The sequence below is a fragment of the Cydia splendana genome, chromosome 26 (genome assembly GCF_910591565.1).
Source record: "Cydia splendana chromosome 26, ilCydSple1.2, whole genome shotgun sequence".
NCBI classification, from domain to species: Eukaryota; Metazoa; Arthropoda; class Insecta; order Lepidoptera; family Tortricidae; genus Cydia; species Cydia splendana.
The window spans coordinates 8,479,314-8,501,686 of record NC_085985.1 but is presented as its reverse complement, the minus strand read 5'-3'; the positions used below and the strand labels follow the sequence as shown (position 1 = coordinate 8,501,686).

General features: G+C 38.0%; 1 protein-coding gene across 1 annotated transcript in view; it reads right to left on the bottom strand.

Annotated features, from left to right (window-relative positions):
* LOC134803352 (uncharacterized) overlaps nucleotides 1–22,373 on the bottom strand; it is an 86,920-nt gene that overhangs the window by 36,656 nt on the left and 27,891 nt on the right. Inside the window, exons 5-10 of the mRNA XM_063776152.1 lie at nucleotides 11,889–11,933; nucleotides 10,196–10,318; nucleotides 8,670–8,787; nucleotides 7,018–7,091; nucleotides 1,838–1,876; nucleotides 1,188–1,283 (exon numbers count right to left, since the gene is read on the bottom strand). Of these exons, the coding sequence (XP_063632222.1) occupies nucleotides 1,188–1,283; nucleotides 1,838–1,876; nucleotides 7,018–7,091; nucleotides 8,670–8,787; nucleotides 10,196–10,318; nucleotides 11,889–11,933 (495 nt within the window). The remainder of the gene's footprint in view (nucleotides 1–1,187; nucleotides 1,284–1,837; nucleotides 1,877–7,017; nucleotides 7,092–8,669; nucleotides 8,788–10,195; nucleotides 10,319–11,888; nucleotides 11,934–22,373) is intronic.

Sequence of the window (22,373 nt, the reverse complement as noted above, 5' to 3'; positions counted from 1 at the left end):
ACCTACGCAGAGCTTTGCCTAATATTCCCTATTGCATGCATGGACCTAGAATACTACGGACGTAGTTTTGCTAAGACAAAAACTGTGATTCCATCATCCACCAATTTCCTAGTATTTACGCGTGACACACACACATTGACAGTTATCTCAATGCCCTCATCCACCAATTTGCCGTCAGACGGATCAAAACGTCAGTGAAGTAAATTTGTCCAAGAAAAAATATAAAATATGCCGGCATGCGTAGTTAAATCCTGCAAGAATTGTACCGATCGAAAGAAAAAAAGTGACGGAATAACTTTCCACAGCTAATTTTATCAATTATCACGGTATAGTACATGAAATCTCCATATTTCATTGTTTATAAATGCGAAACAGGAGTGTGACCAGTAAGTTGAATAGGGTAATTTCCCGAAAGTAGGGTAATTGATGCCCTTCTTATTAAATTATTATGTATATAAGAGATCATTTAGGACATTTAGGTAAATAGCTAAATTATTGATTTTGCATTTCAAACTAGGTCGGTATGGTAATTTCCCGATAATAAGGAAATTAAAGACGTTTACATGAATCATTTTTGATAGCTAACGTTTATTTGTTACGTAAGGTAAACATACTCATGGTGCTCGACGCGGTCCCAGTGCAGTACATGTCAACTTGAGACTTAAGTCATTGTCAATAGAGGTGACAGCAAGGTGTCATCTATTGGGCATTAACATGTCGAGCACTAGTACATTTACCTTATATTTATTTTTTGTTTAAAACCAGATATGTTACAAGTTAAATATCATTAGGTATTGAAAATAATATTTGTACAAAGTAATTGTGCAACAATGCGCATTTTCAAGACCTATAAAATCAGTTAGGTACACACTTTTTTTATTGTCTAACGTAAAACTGTCCTATTTTAATATTTGAAAACAAGGACGATATTGACAATAATTGTTTCACCATTAGGGAAGAATTTGTGTTACATGGTATCACTCGTCTACACGCACACTTTCAAACCGTCCGCCATTGCAGTGTCACAGTTTGTCTTAAGTGACATTCCCTCTGTCAAATATATAACTCTATGATTGCATGGTTATAAATGGAATTCAATCATGAAGTGGCCAATGTGGCCATTATGCACTTTTGCAGCTGGGTGTACATCCGTGATATACGTAAATGAATTGATCATCAATACTTACAACTCCCATTTTGTTAAACAGACATCCCAATATACAGTCAAATTTCGATTTGCGGCATTCAATGATAACCGCGTACCAGCTTTCCAGGCCCGGTTCCTTAAAACAACCGGGAAATAATTAAATTAAATTAATTAAATTAAATATCATTTATTATCAGGCAATTAAGGCCCATAGATACATACCTTACAAACTAACATACATACAATAGTAAAATCTTACAAGCGCTAAAAATTATTTCGGCGACACGGCGGTTTTCAGTTGTGTCGCATGTTCCGGTGTAGGATTTGGCAGATTCCCACAGCAGATTCCATTGGATTGAATTAATAACGGGGCACTTATCGACTTCACTGGTCACCGGAGAGCTGGCAGCTTTCTCGCTCAACGTATTAGCTTCGTAATACGGCGGGGAAATGCTGCCAGCGTCCTCGGCACCATGCCAAAGGGGCCCAATTTCTTGGACGAATTTTAATTTTATTTAATATTACTTTTTATTTTTATTCTATACATAAGTTAGTTTATTTTTCTTTTTAATGTTTGTATCTACCTTATAAATAAACATTTCCATTTATACTTAGAATCGCAAGTTCGTTTGGAGATACTCATAGATGAAAAAAGTATTCTAAGATTGCTATGTATGTCCAATACTTTACCCTTTTTTCCTGTTCAGTTCCGGCTTCGATCTCTTTGACCTATTGACATAAAATATATTTATTTACGCTAACCAATTTTCAAATCAATTTATAAATTATACCTAGATACATAGATAACTGATTTGATTTTATTACCTAGGCAATAGAGTCCACCGCCGGGCGAGCGCGGTAAATCATTCGTCGCGCAGCAATTAGAGTCTGGCCAGCGAGTCGTGGCACAAAAAAAAGGGGAATATCAGTAAAAACCGCACCTGGCAATAAAATTACTATGAAATTAAATGACAGCTTGAAACTGACAGCTTATTTGATAGGAAAAAAGTTGCCATATAAAGAATTTTAAAAAATTGCTTATGACACGACTGGCTGGCCAGACTCTAATTTACTTATTTGGACTCTATTGCCTATAAGGGTGACGACATTTTGGCAATAAGGGTGACGACATTTTGGCTAAAATACCAATATCTCAGTTCTGCAATGGAATTCCGCTAGATGCCCATAGAACAAAATGACGTACATAGAAATACCTATCTAATGACCTTATTCTCATTTCTGTTGGCGTTGGGTCCAGGCTCCATACAAAGTTGCCAATGGTCCTTTAACGTATTTTTTGTACAATTTATGGTTTACAGATTTTTCCTTGTACTTGTAGTGTAAGACGATATTACTTGCCAAAAGTCATAGTTCTAGGTCAACGGGAAGTACCTTATACATTTTGATTCCCTTGAGTTGAGACTTTAGAGTGTCGATATTATGCGTTTTATTACGGCATATACGGCCGTCAGATTCAAGGGACTACAGACATAAGTATAATAATATTAATTTAATTTAATAATATTATAGGTTTTAATTTCAACTCGATACTCCACGCGTTCCCAAGATAAAGGGTCTTGACAGACATACAGATGGACGGACGGACAGACAACCCAACTAGCAAATCTATGTGCTATAAAAGTTGAGAGCACGTTTTTATCGCTTTTTGGTGCTATAAACGGTGTAAAAACAGTCGAGTAAAAGTCCTGTAAGCGTTTACTCAACGCGAAAAGGCGCACTTATACAGACTAAAAGTGTTATAAAAATCGAGTAAGCGCTGTATAAGAAGCAAATCGATGCTGTAAGAGTTGAGTAAAAGTGGATAAAAGCACTTCTAGTGTTTTAATAGCAACGATAGTGCTTTTACTCGACTATTTGTTCTATAAACATTAGCAATTTACTATTACTCAGTAAAAGTGTTCTATAAAAGCAGCCGCACTGCTTTTTCTCAGCAAAAATGTTTCGTAAAGGTAGCCGGATTGCTTTTACTCGGCATTTTAAATGTGTAAGAGTGCAGTAAATGCTTTTATTCAACTAATATGTGCTAAAAACGATCTCAGGTAAGCGATTATATTTCAATTATTTGATTAAGTTTGAGGCCTAATCGTCTTCACGTGTCTAATAAAACAAAAAGGTACTTAAGTATTTTTTACTGCTGTCATTCATGACATTTATTTTTACCGTGATTGTGTACATAAGTTTTTACTGTCTGTAAGTACACGTAATACAGTAAAACCCAGCGCGAAAAATACTTTATTGATAAAACCAAAGGCACTGGTTCATATATATTCATGGGCCGCCTATTTTCTTAAATTTCAATAAAAAAATATTAATAAAAATAAGTAAAAATTTGCTTACACGATCTAGTTTCTGTTATATCTCATTAATTCGACTATAAGTCGAGTAACTGCGTTTACTGCTACACTTATAGCACATTTTTATTTTTATTTTATTTATTTATTACATTTCCTTTATTTATTTTTCGTCTTAAGTTAGGTTTGTTATAATATGAATATAAAAGTAAAATATAAAAACACTTACAAAACAATAAAAAATACATATAAACACATTATAATAAACCTAACCTAGGGTGCCGCCGGCAGCGGGGCTTGGCCCAAGCTGCCGGTGGTCAGGGCCGCAGAGTGAGGAACCGACGTACTATACGCGCCGTGTCCAATATTACCGCCTTCTGCATCTGACCCTTGATCCAACCACCCAGCGAGAGTCTCTCTAGGTGTTGGTCGAGACTCTTCGCTCTTATTTATTACTATTATTAATACAAGAAATAACCTTACGATCTAATTCAGTTCCCTGCAAAACTGTTTACACAGTTTGTCTGCAGGTGCGAGTCTCTTATATAATTACTTACATACGTAATCAATGTAAAATATTATAAAAACTAACATCATACACTTAACTAATATAATCAGATATACTTACCTTACTTTACTTGGGTGACACTTGCAGGCACAGGCATACAATTGTCACCCAAGCATTTTTAATAGGTGCTGCTTGATTGCTGTTTTAAATTTAGTTTTATTGGGCTCGAGCCTGATATTTTCTGGAAGACTGTTTAAAAGATATGGCAACCTTTTTTTTAGAGTTCGGTCTCCGTAATAATTGGTGACGCGGGGTATTTCATATTTTCGCACAGCCGCTGATCTTGTATTATGTTTATGTTCTACTCGTGTCGAGATATGCTCCTTATTGCTGTGGTTGTTAATTGCTAAGAGGTATTTGTGTTTTAAGCTGACCGGGAGTATTTTACAAATTTTAAATAGTTTATTATAATTACCTTTACAACTGTTTCTAGTTTTTTTATTGACGAGTAACTTTAAGAATCTAATTTGTAGCACTTCTACTTTATCTATATACGATTTAAAAGTGAGACCATAGCAATCAAGGGCATAGCTTAACACGGAATCAACTATTGCAAAGTATAAGCACTTTAATACATTAATTGGTACTTTAAAGCTAAGGTGGTAAAATTTACCTAATAAAATTCTAAGTTTGCTACAGATATAATTTATATGTTGTTGCCAAGAAAATGCGGAATCTACTTTAACACCTAAATATGTAACACAATCAACTTTTTCTATTGGTCTACAATGGCAATCATGTAAGTTATTATGAAGGCAAGTAAAGCTATGGGTATACATAGGGAGTGGCATTTCTGTTGGGCTTAGATATGGCGATTGTATAATTAGGAGCTTAGTTTTATCTGAATTCAATATAATGCCATTGTCATGTGGCCACTTTACTACTGAGTCTATGTCTTCTTGGACTAGACGACAAGTTTCTATCATATTGGTTCCTGCGCGTAGGGTGCATAGGTCGTCAGCAAACATGTGTGCGGAACAGTTTCGCAGAACTCCACATAAGCTATTTACATGCATTAAGTAACACACGGGGCCACATACGGAACCCTGTGGTACTCCACAATGTACCAGTGTCTCATCACTTAGGTCGTCACCAATCTTTACTCGGTATGAACGTGATGTGAGATAGTCGCGAAACCATTTGTTTAGCGGCTGCCCCACACCACATTCGGCCATTCCATTTAAAAGGGTGTTTGTATCTAAGGTGTCGAATGCTTTCTTAAAATCATAGAATATTGCTACAACAAATTTTTTATCGTCTAAATAAGTATTAATTTCATCAGTGAATTTGGACAAAAGAGTGGCATGATGTCGCCATGTTTATGGATTTATAGTCCGATGGCCGACTGCATGAAACCCTACCTGATAAAAAAATTGAAAAATCCTACTCTGTAGGGGTAGGTAGGGGTACTTTTAGCAGCTTCAACTGCTCTTGGTCGGCCGTGGCTTAACTTGGCAAATTTTGCGCAAATGGCAAAAAAGTGGTACAAATATTCATCAAAAAAACAAAAGTGGTCAGCTACATCCTGTGTTGGCAGGTTCCTGTGTCCGACCGAATTTGTGGTACCAAGTGAGCTACAATTTACCTCATCGAAAAATAGAATGTCACTTGTATGGTAGGATAGCTGCCATTGACTTTTTTTTTAATGCGGACGGACTGAAAACGCTGTCAGGCTAAGGTGAGGCCGACCAAGACATATGTCAACAAATTTAATGTAGGTATTACAATCAGTTGTTTTGATTCTATTTTTCGATGAGGTAAATTGTAGCTGTCACGTGGTACCACAAATTCGGTCGGACACAAGAACCTGCCAACACAGGATGTAGCTGACCAGTTTTGTTTTGCTGTCCTCAAAGGCAGCTATCCTACCATGCAAGTTTCATTCTATTATACGATGGGGTTTTTTTTTTATGAATTTTTGTGCCACTATTTTGCCATTAGCGCAAAATTTTCCAAATTAAGCCGCGGCCGACCAAGAACAGTTGATGCTACTAAAAGTCAGCTACCCCTACAGAGTAGGATTATTCTATTTTTTTGTCAGGTAGGGTTTCATGCAGTTGGCCACCGGACTATATTGAAACGCAACATGGCTGACTTGTGCTGTTAATGTAGTTCAAAACTCTTTAAAAGTACTCTAAGCCTTAAAAGTACTCTAACATTTTGAATAAAACCTGTAAATACACTTCAGCTCCTATAACAGCGGTTTGAACCCCATTACCCGAATTATGATATAAGCGCGCTGTTACAGCAGCATTGTTGCCAAATGGTTATTTGATTGCTTTTAATAGGCTTTTATAGCAACAGAGAAGAGAGTTAAGTAACAGTTGTATTAAAGCGCCTTATTCAGACAATTAGCTAATCTATAGCTGTTATATGATTTTAATAGAACAATTATGCTGAATAAAAGTGATTTAGTAGCGCTAACTCAGCATTTATTAAAAGGTGGAATAAAAGTGCTAAAAGATAGTGCTATAAACGTTTATACGACATGATTATAGCACTAATTAGCGAAAATTGCTAAATAGTCGAGTTAACCGCTATTATACGATATATTGGTGCTTCAACAACCGTAACTCGGCTGTTATACGATTACAGGCTGAGTAAATCAATTCTTATACGACTATTTTGTTAGTTGGGAAGGTTCCGTTTTTTCCTTTTGAAGTACGGAACCCTAAAAAAACAGTAGAAACCGCATAAACTGACCAAGTTTAATATTGACGTAATTAACACGTCATTAATGCCTAGAACTTTATAATACTTAACTAAATTTAACTTACACCTTTCCACTTAAGACGCGTTTTTCAGTTCCGAGGGTTATAGTCGGAAAAGAAATTGTAGCAAATTTTTGAGGGCGCCACTTCCTACGTAACTGGCACATTTTTGACGTAAAATGGCAACAATTTAGTATGGATTTTTTTAGTTACATCTTATTTAATTTCTACTATTTTATGTCGCACTATAAGCGGGTTTTCTGTAACTTAGCTACGTACCTTTGCTGTTTCTGTAACTATGCACAATTCCACTTGTTCACCTCTTTTGCAACCGGGATATATAATATTGTTCACTGTAAACGTAAATAAGCATGTGTAAATGAATACGTTTTGTACATAAAATAGAAGTCCTTCTTAAGGCGTATAAGATTAGTCCATTTTTCGCCAATCTGATTAAATTACCCGATCGAATCAGGACGTGCGGATGCAAACGCCAATTTGGCTCGCCGAAGTCAACCGCCGATAATGACCGATATTACCGATAAAATGAAGTGCGGACGCAAGAACACCAATTCGTGACGCCAGTATTTTTGTTCTGGGGCATTTTTTTTCAATTTAGAGGGCTCTAAATGGCTCTAATATCATCTAAATCTAATCTAATAAATCTAAAATTTGAGATTGACGCCAATTTCATTTCTGATCAAATCGACTGATTTGATCAGTCCCGTCTGGATACCACTTTAAACTAAAGCTGCAACGACATTAACGCGACATAGTAAGTTATGTGAGGTGTGCAATAATAGTTATTTGTTTTACAAGGGGGCAAAGTTATTGTTTAACCGCTCGTGCTAATATTGATACCCGAGCAAGCGAAAGATTTCAAAATTGAACCACGAGCGTAGCGAGTGGTTCGTAAAATGGAATCTTGAGCGTTGCGAGGGTTTCAAAGCACGAGGGTTAAACAAAATTTGCCCCCGAGTGAAACACAAAATTTTTCACCCCACCAACCCGAAGCAAATATTTAATGTAAAATATCAAACAAAATCAAACCAAATAAAATCCAAATAAATGTTATTAAATATTTATCATCCAAAATCATCACATTTAAAAGTCATTTAAAAGTCAATTCTACCAGCAAACATAAGAAAACAACTCAAAATTTGCATTTGATATCTTTGCCTCACATGTGAATAAAATGCAACTTTGCTATCAGTTTTTAAAGTGCAAAGTAAGCCTTTCCGAGCTGGTGTGGTGAAAAGAGTATTGTATCGTATCGTATCGTAGTATCCTATCGTATCGTGTCGTATCGCATCGCATCGCATCGCATCGCATCGTATCGTATCGTATCGTATAGTATCGTATAGTATCGTATCGCATCGTATCGTATCGTATCGTATCGTATCGTATAGTATCGTATAGTATCGTATCGTATCGTATCGTATAGTATTGTATTGTATGTAGTGCCACAATAAATGCCGCATTTTTGACTACACTTACAAATTACTACACATTTGTCCAAACTAAGCATTCTAACTAAAATCCCGGTCAAATTTGTCTGGATTCCTCACGATGTTTACCTGCACTGAAAATCGACTGGTAAATATCAAATGATATATCGTATCGTACATAAATTCCGAAAAACTCATTGGTACGACCCGGGGTTTGAACCCGCGACCTCAGGATTGCTGGTCGCACGCTCTTATTTTTAGGCTACCTTAAATATTTTCACACATGTTTAAGAATAAGGTTGTCTGGTAAACAATGCCTCATAGCATTAAGTTCGCCTTTTGTACATTAAGTTTTCTTTTGTGCAATAATAAATACAGAAATAGAATAATTTATTTAATATACAGAGATCCGACAAATTGGCGTCATGTCCACATTATTGCGAACAATGACGCCAATTTGTCCGATCTATGGAATATATTTACCGCGGTTGCATGCTGCAGCAATTTGGACGGCTTGAGCTTGAGTGATTATTCCATCAAATATGGAAATCTTCATCCATTCCAGCATTTTACTCTCCACGTACAAACTGTCGTTACCTACCTGTAAAGTACAGTCACCTGCACTAATATGTTACTCTTCGAAGGCCGCAAAAATATCTGACAGGGTCTTATTTGTAGAGCAATAAGAGCGTGTCACATATTTTTGCGGCCTTCGAAGAGTAACATATTATTGCAGGTGACTGTACAAGTTGTACAAGCTATAAGAAGATAGATGCAATATGCCAATTTATGACTATACTGCATTAACGTATATATATATGGATTGCATGGCCTTACGGGCACTAAAAATGGTACTAGTTTGTGTGACTCACGAATTCCAGCCACTCGTGCAGTCTAACGCAACTAGTTGCGACCAACAGCGCGCGTGATGCGAAATCATCAACCAATCGCGCGCGTGATGCGAACTCATCAACCAATCGCGCGCGTGATGCGAACTCATCAACCAATCGCGTTGTACCGGTGTCACACCGCTGTACTGGCCCCTGTCATGCCTCATTATTATTGTTCGTAAGGCCAGTCCCTGGATATCTAGGTCAATGCTATACTGTAATTATATGAAATTTAAAGTTTTTTTTCCAAAAATTAATTAAAAATAGCCTTGACTATATTTTTTTAGGCAACCCTATTGATTTATGTTCAGGAACATATTTTCTTTCATAATATATAAGTTTCATCCGTCAGACGTATTGGTGACGGTCGACCATATATAACGTATCTTAGACCATATTTTCCTGTGATCAACTGTCCTGCGCAGTAATAAAGATCAATTTAGATTAGCAAAAAATTGTTATTTGTTTTACAAGGGGGCAAAGATGTTCTTTAACCGCTCGTGCTAATATTGATACCCGAGCAAGCGAAAGATTCCAAAATTGAACCACGAGCGTAGCGAGTGGTTCGAAAAATGGAATCTTGAGCGTTGTGAGGGTTCCAAAGCACGAGTATTAAACAAAATTTGCTCCCGAGTTAAACACAAAATTATTCACTACACCAAGGCGAAGAAAATATTAACTGTAAGATCTTAAACAAAAACAAACCAAATCAAATCCAAATGAATGTTATCAAATATTTATCATTCAAAATCATCATTTAAAAGTCAATTCAACCAGCAAAGATAAGAAAACAACTCTAAATTTGCATTTGATTACTTTGCCTCACATGTGAATAAAATGCCCACACACCCACTTTATTGAAGTGGCCATACACTTGCATCTGGGTGTGATAAAAAGTACAATCAATACCAGGCGTGGCTCACTCCGCGATTTCGTCGCTTTGCTACAGGTAGCTAAAAGTACATCCGTTCCACACCAATTTTGGTAGTTTAGCCATAAGCCGCGCGTGGCGCTGTCGCCACCTAGCGGCCATACCTGTCCTGATCGTAACAGACACGTTTTGTTAGAGAGTGAGTCTTCTGTACCTAGTACTATTATTTATTCTGTGTCAATACTTACAACTTCCATGGCCCTATACAAACATAGCGCCTTACAATCATAATATTCAGTATTTCCATCTTGTGCTTTGGAGATGCAGTCAGTATTTATAAAATCCCATCTTTGCTTTAGCTTGTCGATTTCCTTGAAATAACCGGGAAATAATAAATAAATAATAGTAAGGGGGCAACGGCAAAATTGTAAGCGAGAATTAATAGAAACCTATATGTGACGTTTTCTACGAAAAGGTACCTTATTGCCGATGGCGCTTACGCCAATATCAGGGGTGCGAAACTCCTGACTTCGGACAAACTCGGCTCCGCTCGGCTCAGCATTGCTCCGAGCAATTATTAGGTTTGACACCACTTGATTTCCTTTTGCGTGCACGACCACAGATAAGATAATCACTTGAATTTTGACAACCCTAAATAGCCGAAAGGGATAGTGCCATATATTAGAAAGGATCATTCTAAGTAGATCCATTGACCAGATCCATCATGTATCTACTGAGATATTTTTTTCTCAATTGATCCAATTTTGAACAATGTGGATCTACTGAATAGTACTTTTCTCGCTAAATCCGTTAACCAGAAAATTCTCAAAATGTTGAGTTCTCAACTTAACTAGACGGAGCCCCGCTTCGCGGGGCTCCTATTTCTGGGCGGTTTGCCCTTCGGGCATCTGAAGCTACCTAACGAACCTAACCTACCTATTGATTTAGTGTGATATTCGTGAAAACATTAAACTTTGGGGAAAAAAGCTTAGGTAGGACCTACCTACGCGAAAAACTACTACGAGAAAAAAATATCTCAGTAGATACATGATGGATCTGGTCAATGGATCTACTGAGAATGATCCTTAGGGATAGCATGATTCGACCCTGAACCGCTGTCAAACTTCGGTTTTGTAGGAAGTTTCCTTTCTGTACGGCATTTATTCTGTGCCAATATTAACTATTAACGATGCTCCGATATAAATACAATGCCGCGCGACGCTGTGCGGCGTAAGCGCCATCGACAATTAAGGTCCCTTTTCATAGGTAATGCCCCATATGTTACCTAAATAGAAAGCTGATGGAAGACGCGCATAGGGTTATTTATTATGACTCAAGTCTCGGTACAAAAAGTACTGAGGTTGACTGAAGCAGCATGACAAATACGAACGTTTCCGAGAAAATACGATGGAAAACAATTGGGTGGATCAACTATTTCTTGTTGTTATTCTGTCCCATCAGCCAGGAGACAATAGTAGCATAGTTTCTTAGAAGAACTGCTGTACCATGTCATGTTCTACAAACGTGCTCAGTAGCGGGCTCAGCACGGTTCCATTTTTATCGACTATCACTATGCGCGTCCCTTTCGCACTTACATACTTGTTAGAACGTGACAGGCATGGTGACAAGGGATAAAAACGCGACCGTGCTAAGCCGCTAGATGTCCCATTATGGAAAGGCCTTATAACTACCAAAAAAATCAAGTTTGGTTCATTTAAATACGAAATAACTAGTATTTTAGAGTGACCCAAGAGACCGTATCCGTAAAAGTTGATTCATCTTGTCAGTAGAAAAAGGCGGCAAATTTGAAAAATGTAGGCGCGAAGGGATATCGTCCCATAGAAAAATTGAATTTCGCGCCTTTTTTTACTGACAAGATTTGCTTGACCAGCTATATGCACTACATCAAGTGTTCCAAGGTTTTTATTTTCAATCTGTTACCTTTTTTTCCCTTTCCGTTTCGTTCATATTTCGATATAATAAAATCTAAAAACATAAAATATATTTAAGCATGGGGTAAAAAATCTACATACAAAATATACAGATACTGGATGGTCCCTAAAACAAGCTTTGAATGCCCTACTTATTCGATATACCTGTACGGTCACCATCAGTTTGTCACTGACATAAACGCCGTCGAGAACGTAATTTACTTTCTATACATCCCGTTTGCACTAATATGCGAGTGCGAGCGAGATGTATAGAAAGTAAATTACGTTCTCGACGGCGTTTATGTCAGTGACAAACTGATGGTAACCGTACTGAACGTCGCTAGGCAAATCGTCAAACGTTAAATCGTGAAATGGTGGCATTTTATATTTTTAGAAGTCGGTTTGTTGAAGTGAAAACTTCTTTAGCGGCGCTGTGCACTTTTTGTGATGGGGAAAAAATGTAAAACTCGCAACAGGTCACGTGACCGTAAGATTCGTAAGACGTAAGACGGACACGTGACCTGATCGAAAAACTGTTACAATGTCATTGAGTTTTCACTTCTGCCGGCACTCCCGGAGTGCAACCCGTTGTTTTTTTCTAAGATTATTGTGTTATAATGTTAGATATCGACTACGAAATAACTCCCGTTTTGGCAAGAATACTGTTGTATGGAGTTACTCTTTCTTTACTTATATTATTCTTTGCTATAACCAGCGGGCTTAGCAAGGTTGTACGACAAGGTAGTTATCACGCAATAGGTGTGGATAAAACGGCCGTTATCGTCGGTTTTATCATCCATACTATGGTTGCAGACGATATATGGAGTTATCCACATTTGACAGCGGTAGATGATAGAAGACAATTTGCATAACATGGTCGTTGGATAAGATGTGGATAATTTGACAGATGCTTTTATGCTTTTGCTTCTTAGATGACGATAAGCCTTGTCGTGAAAGCAAAAGTAGTGAATAATCATATTTTAAGGTATAAATTACAGGTAAATATCAGTTTTTCTATGATTATATTGAGAGTTATTAGTTACAATGTTCCGCTGTATATAATATTGTCAATATTTTCTTCGCAGGGAAGTCAAATTTTATTATTCCTACTCGCGGCTGCTGTTGAAGAAAAATATCGTAAACAGCTTTAAGAAACACTTGCAGCCCATTTGATATGACGGACGAAGAGTTTCGGCATATTTACAGAGTGCGTAAGGAGTGTGCAGTGCATTTACTTATGTGCCGAATTTAACGCCGAGCTTCAAAACGGTGATGGGTTACCTACCAAAACATCTCAAAGGTAAAGCTATAAAATTGCAGTGTTTCTTATAAAGTTAATATGTATTCTATGCATAGACCCTATTATATTTGAAATCATTGATTCTATGTAAAACAGACGTCTTAATGACAATGCTACTAAACTCTTCAATACTAGGTACCGGCCTCATTATTATATGTAAAAGTTAGTATGTTAAGATATCTGTTGTACAATCTCTTACTTATGCTACTAACCTACTAACAGAGGTTACTTAAGCTACTATTTACTTCAACATTCATATCCTAACCTCCAGGGGGAAAATCTACTTGACAAAATTAGATTTACAGTACCGGTCAATAACATATCACCTTTGTGTGTTTTTGTATGAACTTGTAGTAGGTTAGTTTGTAGATTTCATATTTTACTAGTCATTTTATATAAATATGCATGTTTTTCCAGAGATGAGACCTAGCTAGATTGATTTTTCGCCCCCGAAAACCCCCATATAGCAAATTTCATCGAAATCGTTGGAGCCGTTTCCGATATCCCCGAAATATATATACATATAAATAAATAAATATACAAGAATTGCTCGTTTAAAGGTATAAGATATTATGAACACTGAAATACTGTGAACTACAATAAGAGACTCAGCATATTACTAAAAAAGCTCTTTAAAAATAATGAAGTTGACCATACATTAAAACAAAAAACCTCTATGAAAAAATCATTACATAGACCAATTTTTCTCATCACTGGACAAGGAATACTACTAAACTACCTAAAGCTGTGGAAGTCACTCACAAATATAAAAAAAAGTTATACCGTAAAAGCATGGAGGTGATATATTATTGGCCGGTACTGTAATTAGGTACTTATTTGTTTTAGGTTCTAACAGTATACACCACACCAGCAGCACACCTACACCAGCAGCAGCAGCAGCAGCTGCTGGTGTGTAACAGTTACACCTGCTAGCTGATGGCAATTAACTACCAACGTGGGACTAGTCAAGATCATGACTTGTCCATTGGAGCACTACTGACTGGATTGGCCACACTACTGTAAGCCTGAACCTCGAGCAGTTTGTAGATGCTGTAAACAGAAGGTAAGTTCTTTTGAGCACTGAATTAAGTATTAGACATAAAAAACTGTGACTTTCCACAAGGACTGTCTTAGTAACTTTTCCTTTTTTGAATAAGTATGAGTGCGGCTGTATTATGCATTGAGATATGTACCTACCCATTGTTTGATAGTTATGTATGATAAGTAGTTATCTCTGGGATATATAATCTGGGAATGCAATACTTATTAGGTTTAACTAAGGCACCTAGTTCTAATGTGCTGCCTTGTTTAATGGATATTATTCCTGGCGATTGTTTAGTATATATCTTGAGTGCACTAGACTGCACTCATGTGAAAATACTTACTCCATCGCTGCCACATGAACCTACTTTTACTTATTTCCTTCTTTTTCTTCCAGAAAACTTCTCGTGGATCAAGGGAAAAATTAGAGAAGACGCTCCTAAAAAACTTCCTAAGCATGCAAGCATGCACAAAACCGGCTCTTAATAAGCTTAATAAATACATATTTCGCCTATTACTATGTTTTACTATCACACAAATACCTACCTAATTTACCTATATTTCTATACAAGTAGAGTAGAGACTAGTAAACATTCAAGACGGATAATCTTCACACAGAACGCATGCTTCAATGTAGGTGTCACTTATTCTTATTTTTCATTTTAGCCTTATGCGTACAAAATTTGTGATATTATAGCTTCTAAATGTAAAATCCGACTCATATGCAGTATAGTACAATGAAAGCATAGGTAATAAAAACATTTTAGGCACGTTCTTACTTAAGAGGAAAGGGAGATGGCCGCTTCCGCTTCTCCATACAAACGTAGTCCTCATTTTCCTCTCTGGATATTGACATTATGGAAAATATTTTTACATAATTTAATGTATATTAACCATATAGCTATGCCCCTACGTTCGAATTTTTGATTATTGTAAAAATTAGGAGCGGAAGACAGATTACATACAAATTTTTAAATGCTTCTAACTCTTATAATAATTTAAAAAAAAGAACAAACGTAGGGGCATGGCTGTAGTTGATGTTGATATGATATACAACAAATTGTATCAAAATATTTAATGTTATTATCCAGAGAGAAAAATGTGGACTACGTTTGTATGAAAAGACGCGTCTAGTGAGTCTGGCGGTGAAAAGGTCAAATAAGAATATTCCTAAATGCTCTATTATGCTAATAAGTCTACTTTAGTGACTATAACTGCGGTCAGACTCAATACGCCAATAACTAATGTTGAATATTACAAACTATGTTAAATTCCATTTAGGTAGATACAAGAATAACAATTCTCGTCACTTGTGGTGTTGTCAAGTCTTTTTTGTTTACTAAACTCTATAGATAAGTTAACAATTTCGGCTCTGTGCTAGAGAGAATATTATAAATGGGTAAATAAAACAACTATTGCCAAAAAATTAAACAAAGTTTATTTACACATTAAATGTAGGTGTACAAACAAATCATTGGCATTGGCTGCCGTACCCGGTGTGAAAGTGCCCATCATGCCATCAGCTTTATCGCTGGATTACTATGAAGTATGAACAGCTTTTGTACCAGGAACGTCATATGGCGCCCGGGGCAGGCACCAAATTTGCGCCTCCCCCCCCCCCCCTCTCCGAAACGAAATGGGACCAACCCCTAAGTCGCGAAAAAAAATTTGGCTGTTTCATACATTTTGGCTGGTCCAATTTCTATGGGAGGGTACTCTATTTTTTTCGCGATTTCGAGGTTGGTCCCGTAGCAAAAGTTACTCAGTATAATCCCAAAACCTCCCTGGCAACGGGAATGTAGTTATTTTTTAGCCATCCTGTATAGTGTATAGGAAGCCTCAGTAGTCCACATATCGATGAATGTCGTCGATAGACAACATGTCACAGATATGCAGCAGCAGCTATTGAAGCAGGTTCCGTCAACTACGGAGCCATATGCGCCTGCCGGACAAAGGGCTAGCGATCCACTTGCATAATAGGTAGTCTATTGGACAGTCCATAAGATGGTAACTTCGACAGGAGACCCCTAACGTAAGACGCGCTAACACTGGACACAACTCTGAAGCACTTGGCCCGCTCGCCTTATAAAACGAAAGCATAGCAACTCCCGCCGAATATCCCTCTGCTTGATAGAAGTTTCTGGCATAGAGTATTCACACTACGGGATGGTGGGCGGTAGGGCGCTACCGTCGTCTTTCAAGGTCGAGTTCGATGCAAAAAGAGTTCCTAAAAGATCGTCTTTCTCTTTTGCGCTGTGGGCCAGATTACCATCCGCATTTCACACTTCACAGTGGTGGTAAATACGACTGACAAAAGTTTCCCTGCTGCCTTTGGCAAGGCGGAGAGGTAGTCTTTAGCCCATTTTGGCGCCCCCCCTTGGACGGCGCCCGGGGCACGTGCCCCCTCCAACCCCCCCCCCCCCCCAGTTTCGCCACTGAGCGGGGGCCCTTACCATTCTGTCTGATTCGACGGCCTAACTTACGTTGTAAAACGCTTAATGATAATACTAATGAGCTAAAAAGGTTGTTTGTTGTTTTATTTGTGGATAGGTATGACACATATATATATTTTTGGAATGGTCTTCTCACTAGCTTTTATTTGATATCCATATTATTGTATTATTGCTATTTCATAACTGCTCATCTATAAGTTTCGTTTCCAATATAAATAGAATGCTTAACGGCGCAGAAAAGATCAACATTCCTCTCAGACCTCCAACAAAAAGGGGCCAAACTGAAAACCAGCGCTGGACGCCAGTCTAGCACATGCTGAGCTTGGTACCCACGGCCAACATGTCTTGCTAAATGTAATTACCTATGTATAGAGTAGACAATAAGTTATTCTTAACCTAGAATAACTTAGTACATACTTAACATAGAATTTATATGTAGGTATATGGTTTGTATTCCTAATATTTTTTCTACCATCAACTTATCATGTTTTGGCAATGGAGCATTCCATGCAATTGTCTACCGTTTGTCCCGTAGAAATGCAGATTTTCTGGAGATTTGCAGGTATAAGAGTTTCCTTTTCTATGACAAATGGTCAAACATGCACGGAAAATTAATCGCTTGCTTTAAATGGCGAAAAAAAAAGTCGCAACACAGCAAAATAAAATGCGTTTGTACGGGACAGCTCGTGGAATGCTCCAATAAAGTGATTTCATTTCATATCATAAACTGATGAGGGCATTCAGAGTGTAGCCTTGAGGTTGCCAAGCCAAGCAACCAAGTCAGGTGTCACGGTCTTCAGGTCCTCAACAGGCCCAGGAGTGGAGGAGGAGTGGAGTGGGCAGCGTTGGAAGATATGCTAAGTGGTCTGCATTCTGCATTCGCAAAGTGGGAAAGCCGGCTATCTCCATTTGTGTGGCTGAATTGCAGCGGCCATGTCCGGTTCTCAGGCGGCACCAGATTTTCCGAGGAAGGTCAAACCCTTTTGGTTTTTTAGTTGGGTCAGATATACAGCAACTCCGAGCTGCCGAAGCTGACCATTCCGCTATCCACCTATCCGAAATATTAAAGCTGCTCAGGCTCCCAGCTGTAGCACAGGGTCGGCGGGCAGTCGGGCGGCAGAATTCCTCGTGGACAGGCATTGTGGGGTTATTCGTTATATTCTCAGCCTCCCTCTTCAACGCCTTGAGTCGTCGGATGTGAGGAGGGGCAATGTGACTCAATGCCGGCAGCCAGTGGCGGTTGTAGATCGGATAGTGCCTGAGATGCATCGCATGGTCTCGTTGAGCTTAACGTCCAATCTATGGGTATGTGCACTTTCAAGCCTCCAATATGTTATGACTGAAACAGAAACAAATATTTATATTAGATGAGGTCAGGCGCAGGCTAGTACTTACAGCGGTTCATTGGCAAATTATGTGAAATTAATGTCACTTTTAGAAAGCTCTCGTTTTTAAGCCAGGGGGATTTTTTTGTTACAGTTGTCCAAATTATCGATTGAAAATAAATTGAATTTTGTTCTAGTAATTATTTATCCGTTATTAAAGTTGTATTATGTATCAAGTGTAGTTCTGTACCACTTGCGTCATAAAAACAAACCAACGAACACCTTATTTATCAAAATGTATCTCAGATATTCTATGCTAGGGTAATATACGACACAAACATACCCACACACATACATAGGCTGCTAAAATCATTCCCATAGTCAGGTATAGGTACAATAAACCACTTTACCAAACACAAAAAAAATATTCCAGCTGCCAGCAGTAAAGAAACCAGCTTCTACTCCCAAGCCCTAACAATATAAATAAGTTTTTGGCAAAAATATATTTTTTGGTACAAGCTTTTATCGCTGACTGTACTTTTCTTTCAACAGGCAACTAATACTCCATGAGTCCATTCTAACAACACCAAGCACAATTAGTTTGCGTTGTTTTATCACAGTGTTCCCATGGCCACCTCATGTCTCCATCATCAGATCAGCTCCATGTCATCATAATATTGCAATTGTCATCCGATTTACATATTGTTATGTATGCAAAATTTCAGCTCAATCGGAAATCGGGAAGTGGGTCAAACTTAGCTGTCAAATGTATATGGCCAGCTTTAGTGCTAACATAACTGTTCCTAGTATTCCTATATTACCTACATGTTATAAGTAAGAATATTGTACGAGTAGGTATTATATTATTTTATAATCTTAGTAGAATAGGTACTAATACAATTTATTTGTATTGAATAACTCTTGCAGGGAACTTGTAAGTTACTTGTGGGTATGGCTACTTTATTTATTTAATTTATAAACTTTATTGCACAAAAATATAGAATTACGTAAAAATGGCGAACTTAATGCCAAAAGGCATTATCTATCACCTACTAGTCAACCATAGAAACAAATATGTGACGTTCCACGGCAAAAGGTACCTTATGGCGGCTGGCGCTTACGTCGCATAGCGCCGCAATAATATTGGAGCGGCGTTAATAGTTAATAGCGTAAGCGCCAACCGCCATAAGGTACCTTTACCCGTGGGACGTCACATATAAACACTAAAGGTTGGTGCAAAAACCAATCAAAAAGCAAATGCAGTAGGTATATCTTAGATATACATACTAACATAAACATACATATATGTTATAAAAATAAATGTACTAATATGTATATGGGATGATAGACACTAGATGAGACATTTAGCAGATAACTACCGAGCATGACTACTCAAAAAACAAATTTTCTTGGGGCTTGTCTTACAGGTAGAGGGAGTGCATTCCATAGATAGGTTGCCTGAACGGCAAAACAATCATACATAAAACGGTTATGAAGAGGAAGGACTTAAAGTTTAAGTGAGCGGGACATCCGGAACGGGCATAAAAACTAAATACTTATTAATAATATTTTATCTTTATGTCTTAGATTTATGGCATAAAGTGTGTCTTTTTCTTTTTCAATAAACTTTTATTCTTGCTACAAAACCAGCTTCTAGAATATACAAACAGAGTAAAAAAATATATAAGTTTTTAAAGTGAGGTCTACGGGTTTCAAAGATTTTAATATTTGTTAGAACCCTTAAGTATGCACTTTTTATGCAGTGTGAATAAATGTATGCATAGGTAGTGTTGTAGTGTAACTTTTACACATAATTTTTGCCAAATCAACTTCCTGCAATTATAGTAGTGATAGAACAGGTTTTTAACAAACTTTTGTCACTTAGTAGAACATAATAGATAGAATGAGAAGAAATAGATATTAAGTGTCAATAATATTAAAAGGCACCAGAAACTTTTCATGATTTTAGTTTAAGAAAGGTGTACTTACATCTTCAATCCTTTCTTCTAGATCTTAGAACTTGTGTGCACTGTGCAGCATTGCATTTTGTATCTCTGGGTTCCGAGAGGCTCATGAATCTCCCTGTAGGTGTAGGCGAACAGGGGATGCTGAGTTATATATTTGGCTAGCATTTTCTTGTGCGCCGAAGCATCGACTGAAATTAAACATATTCATGACAAAACCAGTTATAGCAGGAGATCTAAGGTCCCGTTTTCTAAGGGGACCTTGCATTTTGGAGACAAAGCAAACCGCTTGGAACAGGTGTTCCTGGGGGTGACCTGAGCTGATTAAGCCCGGTTGCCAAGAGGTTCCCCCCAGTAGGTGGGCAGGGGAGGGGGGGTAAAAGTGCCTCCGGCGCGCCTCACTCTAAGCTTTATATCTGCATACATCTCGCAACTATATCAAGTTTGGTGTCATTTTCGTATAATTCGAGGATGAAGAATTCATTTCTGTGACTAAATTTTCACTCACCCATACAAAAAATTCGAAAATATCAAAATTCAAAAAAAGTCTTTAGATTTTTTTTTTCGAAAATCCTCTACAAAATATATACTATGAGGATTTGCTCTAGAAAAAAAAATACCTGTGAATAGCCCAGTTCTCCTACTATACAGAATAGTAAACTTGTCAAACATTTTTTTTCATAACTCTGTTAAAAAAAATGTTTTTTGTCGCGCGGCGTACTTGCATTGTAAGAGTGGTATGCAACGTTTAGGATTTTTAAGTATGTTTAGATGATTTCTGATATGTTGTTATTCTTCTGGTGGTAGATTACATTAATAAATTACTTCTGGACGTGATATATATACAAATATAAATTAAATATATAAATAAAGATGTTGGGAAAACTTTCGCTAATAGAGTTAAGTATTATAAATGTGATAAAATTAACATAGGAGATGTTTCACAAAAAATGCGGGTTAAAATAAGATATTATATTGTTCGTAATTACCATTACATGCCCATGGGACTGTGCATTTTAGGTTTTTTTTAACGCAGTTGCACCTCCCTGCGCATTTTGTTTTGCAGCGGCAACGAATAAGCTCTAAACAAGCAGCAGCCGCCGCAGGTAGGCTTGTCCATATGGGATCCCAATAACCTTGTTGTTTGGACCAGCCCCAGTCAGCAGGGCATGGTGGCTGTTGCTGAGGGGCTATAATCTGTCCCCAAACATAGACCAAATCGCGCCGTGCGCCAAAAACCGCCGTGTCGCCGAAATAATTTTCAACCAGGTTGACAAGGTGCAGAAAACCCTAGAGGAAAAGCAAACCGCTCTATGTGCGTTCCTTGATGTTGAAGGTGCTTTCGACAATACGCCCACAGAGACCATACTCAATGGTATGAAATCAAAGGGAGTAGACGAAACCACCAGATGGGTACATAGCATGCTCTCAAACAGAGTAGCCACTCTGACCATCAATACTATATATAGAGCATGAATTTTATACCACTAAAGGGTGCCTACAAGGAGACGTTTTATCCCCACTATTATGGACCCTAGCAGTGGACCAACTTCTTGCAATCATGTCAGGCCAAGACTTTGATACACAAGGATATGCCGACGACCTTGTAGTCATCGTCAAAGGCCCTTGCCTCAACACAATATCCAACCTAATGCAAGGAGCTCTAAACACAATATTCAAATGGTGTAGAGAAAATGACTTCTCCATTAATCCGAGCAAGACTGTAATAGCCATTTAACCATTCACAAGGAAACGGAAGCTCGATAAACTCACAAAACCAAGACTTAATGGACAAATAATACCGTTCTCGGCAGAGGTCAAGTATCTAGGGGTCACCTTTGACCAAAAGTTAACTTGGAACCCTCACCTGAGAAACATTATACAAAAAGTGAAAATGGCCATGTGGTCATGCTGTCGAATGGCAGGAGCAAGATGGGGTTTAAGATCCAAATTGCTATGTGGTTATACACAGCGGTAGTGAGGCCAATTGTCACCTAAGCCTCCGCAGTCTGGTGTAACAAAACCAGCCAAAAGACAGCAATAGACACTCTAAACAGACTGCAACGCACGGCTTGTTTAACAGTAACAGGCGCCTATTCCTCGACACCGGGAGCGGCCCTGGATGCACTGCTGGACATCATACCACTCCACTTGCAGGTGCAAAAGGAGGCCAAGCAGTGCGTCTACAGAATATGCACGCTAAACAGGCCAAAATGGCGCTCTCAGGCATTAACCAATCTAAAGGCCTGGGTTTTTGCGAATAGAGCCCTTAGCATGCCCACTGATGACGCTCACACCGAATGTCATCTCACCAAACTGTACACAGTAGAAATACCTCCTAGAGACAAATGGATCAACAACCAAATGTACGTCGAAGAGGGAAGCCACACCTGGTATACAGATGCTTCCAAG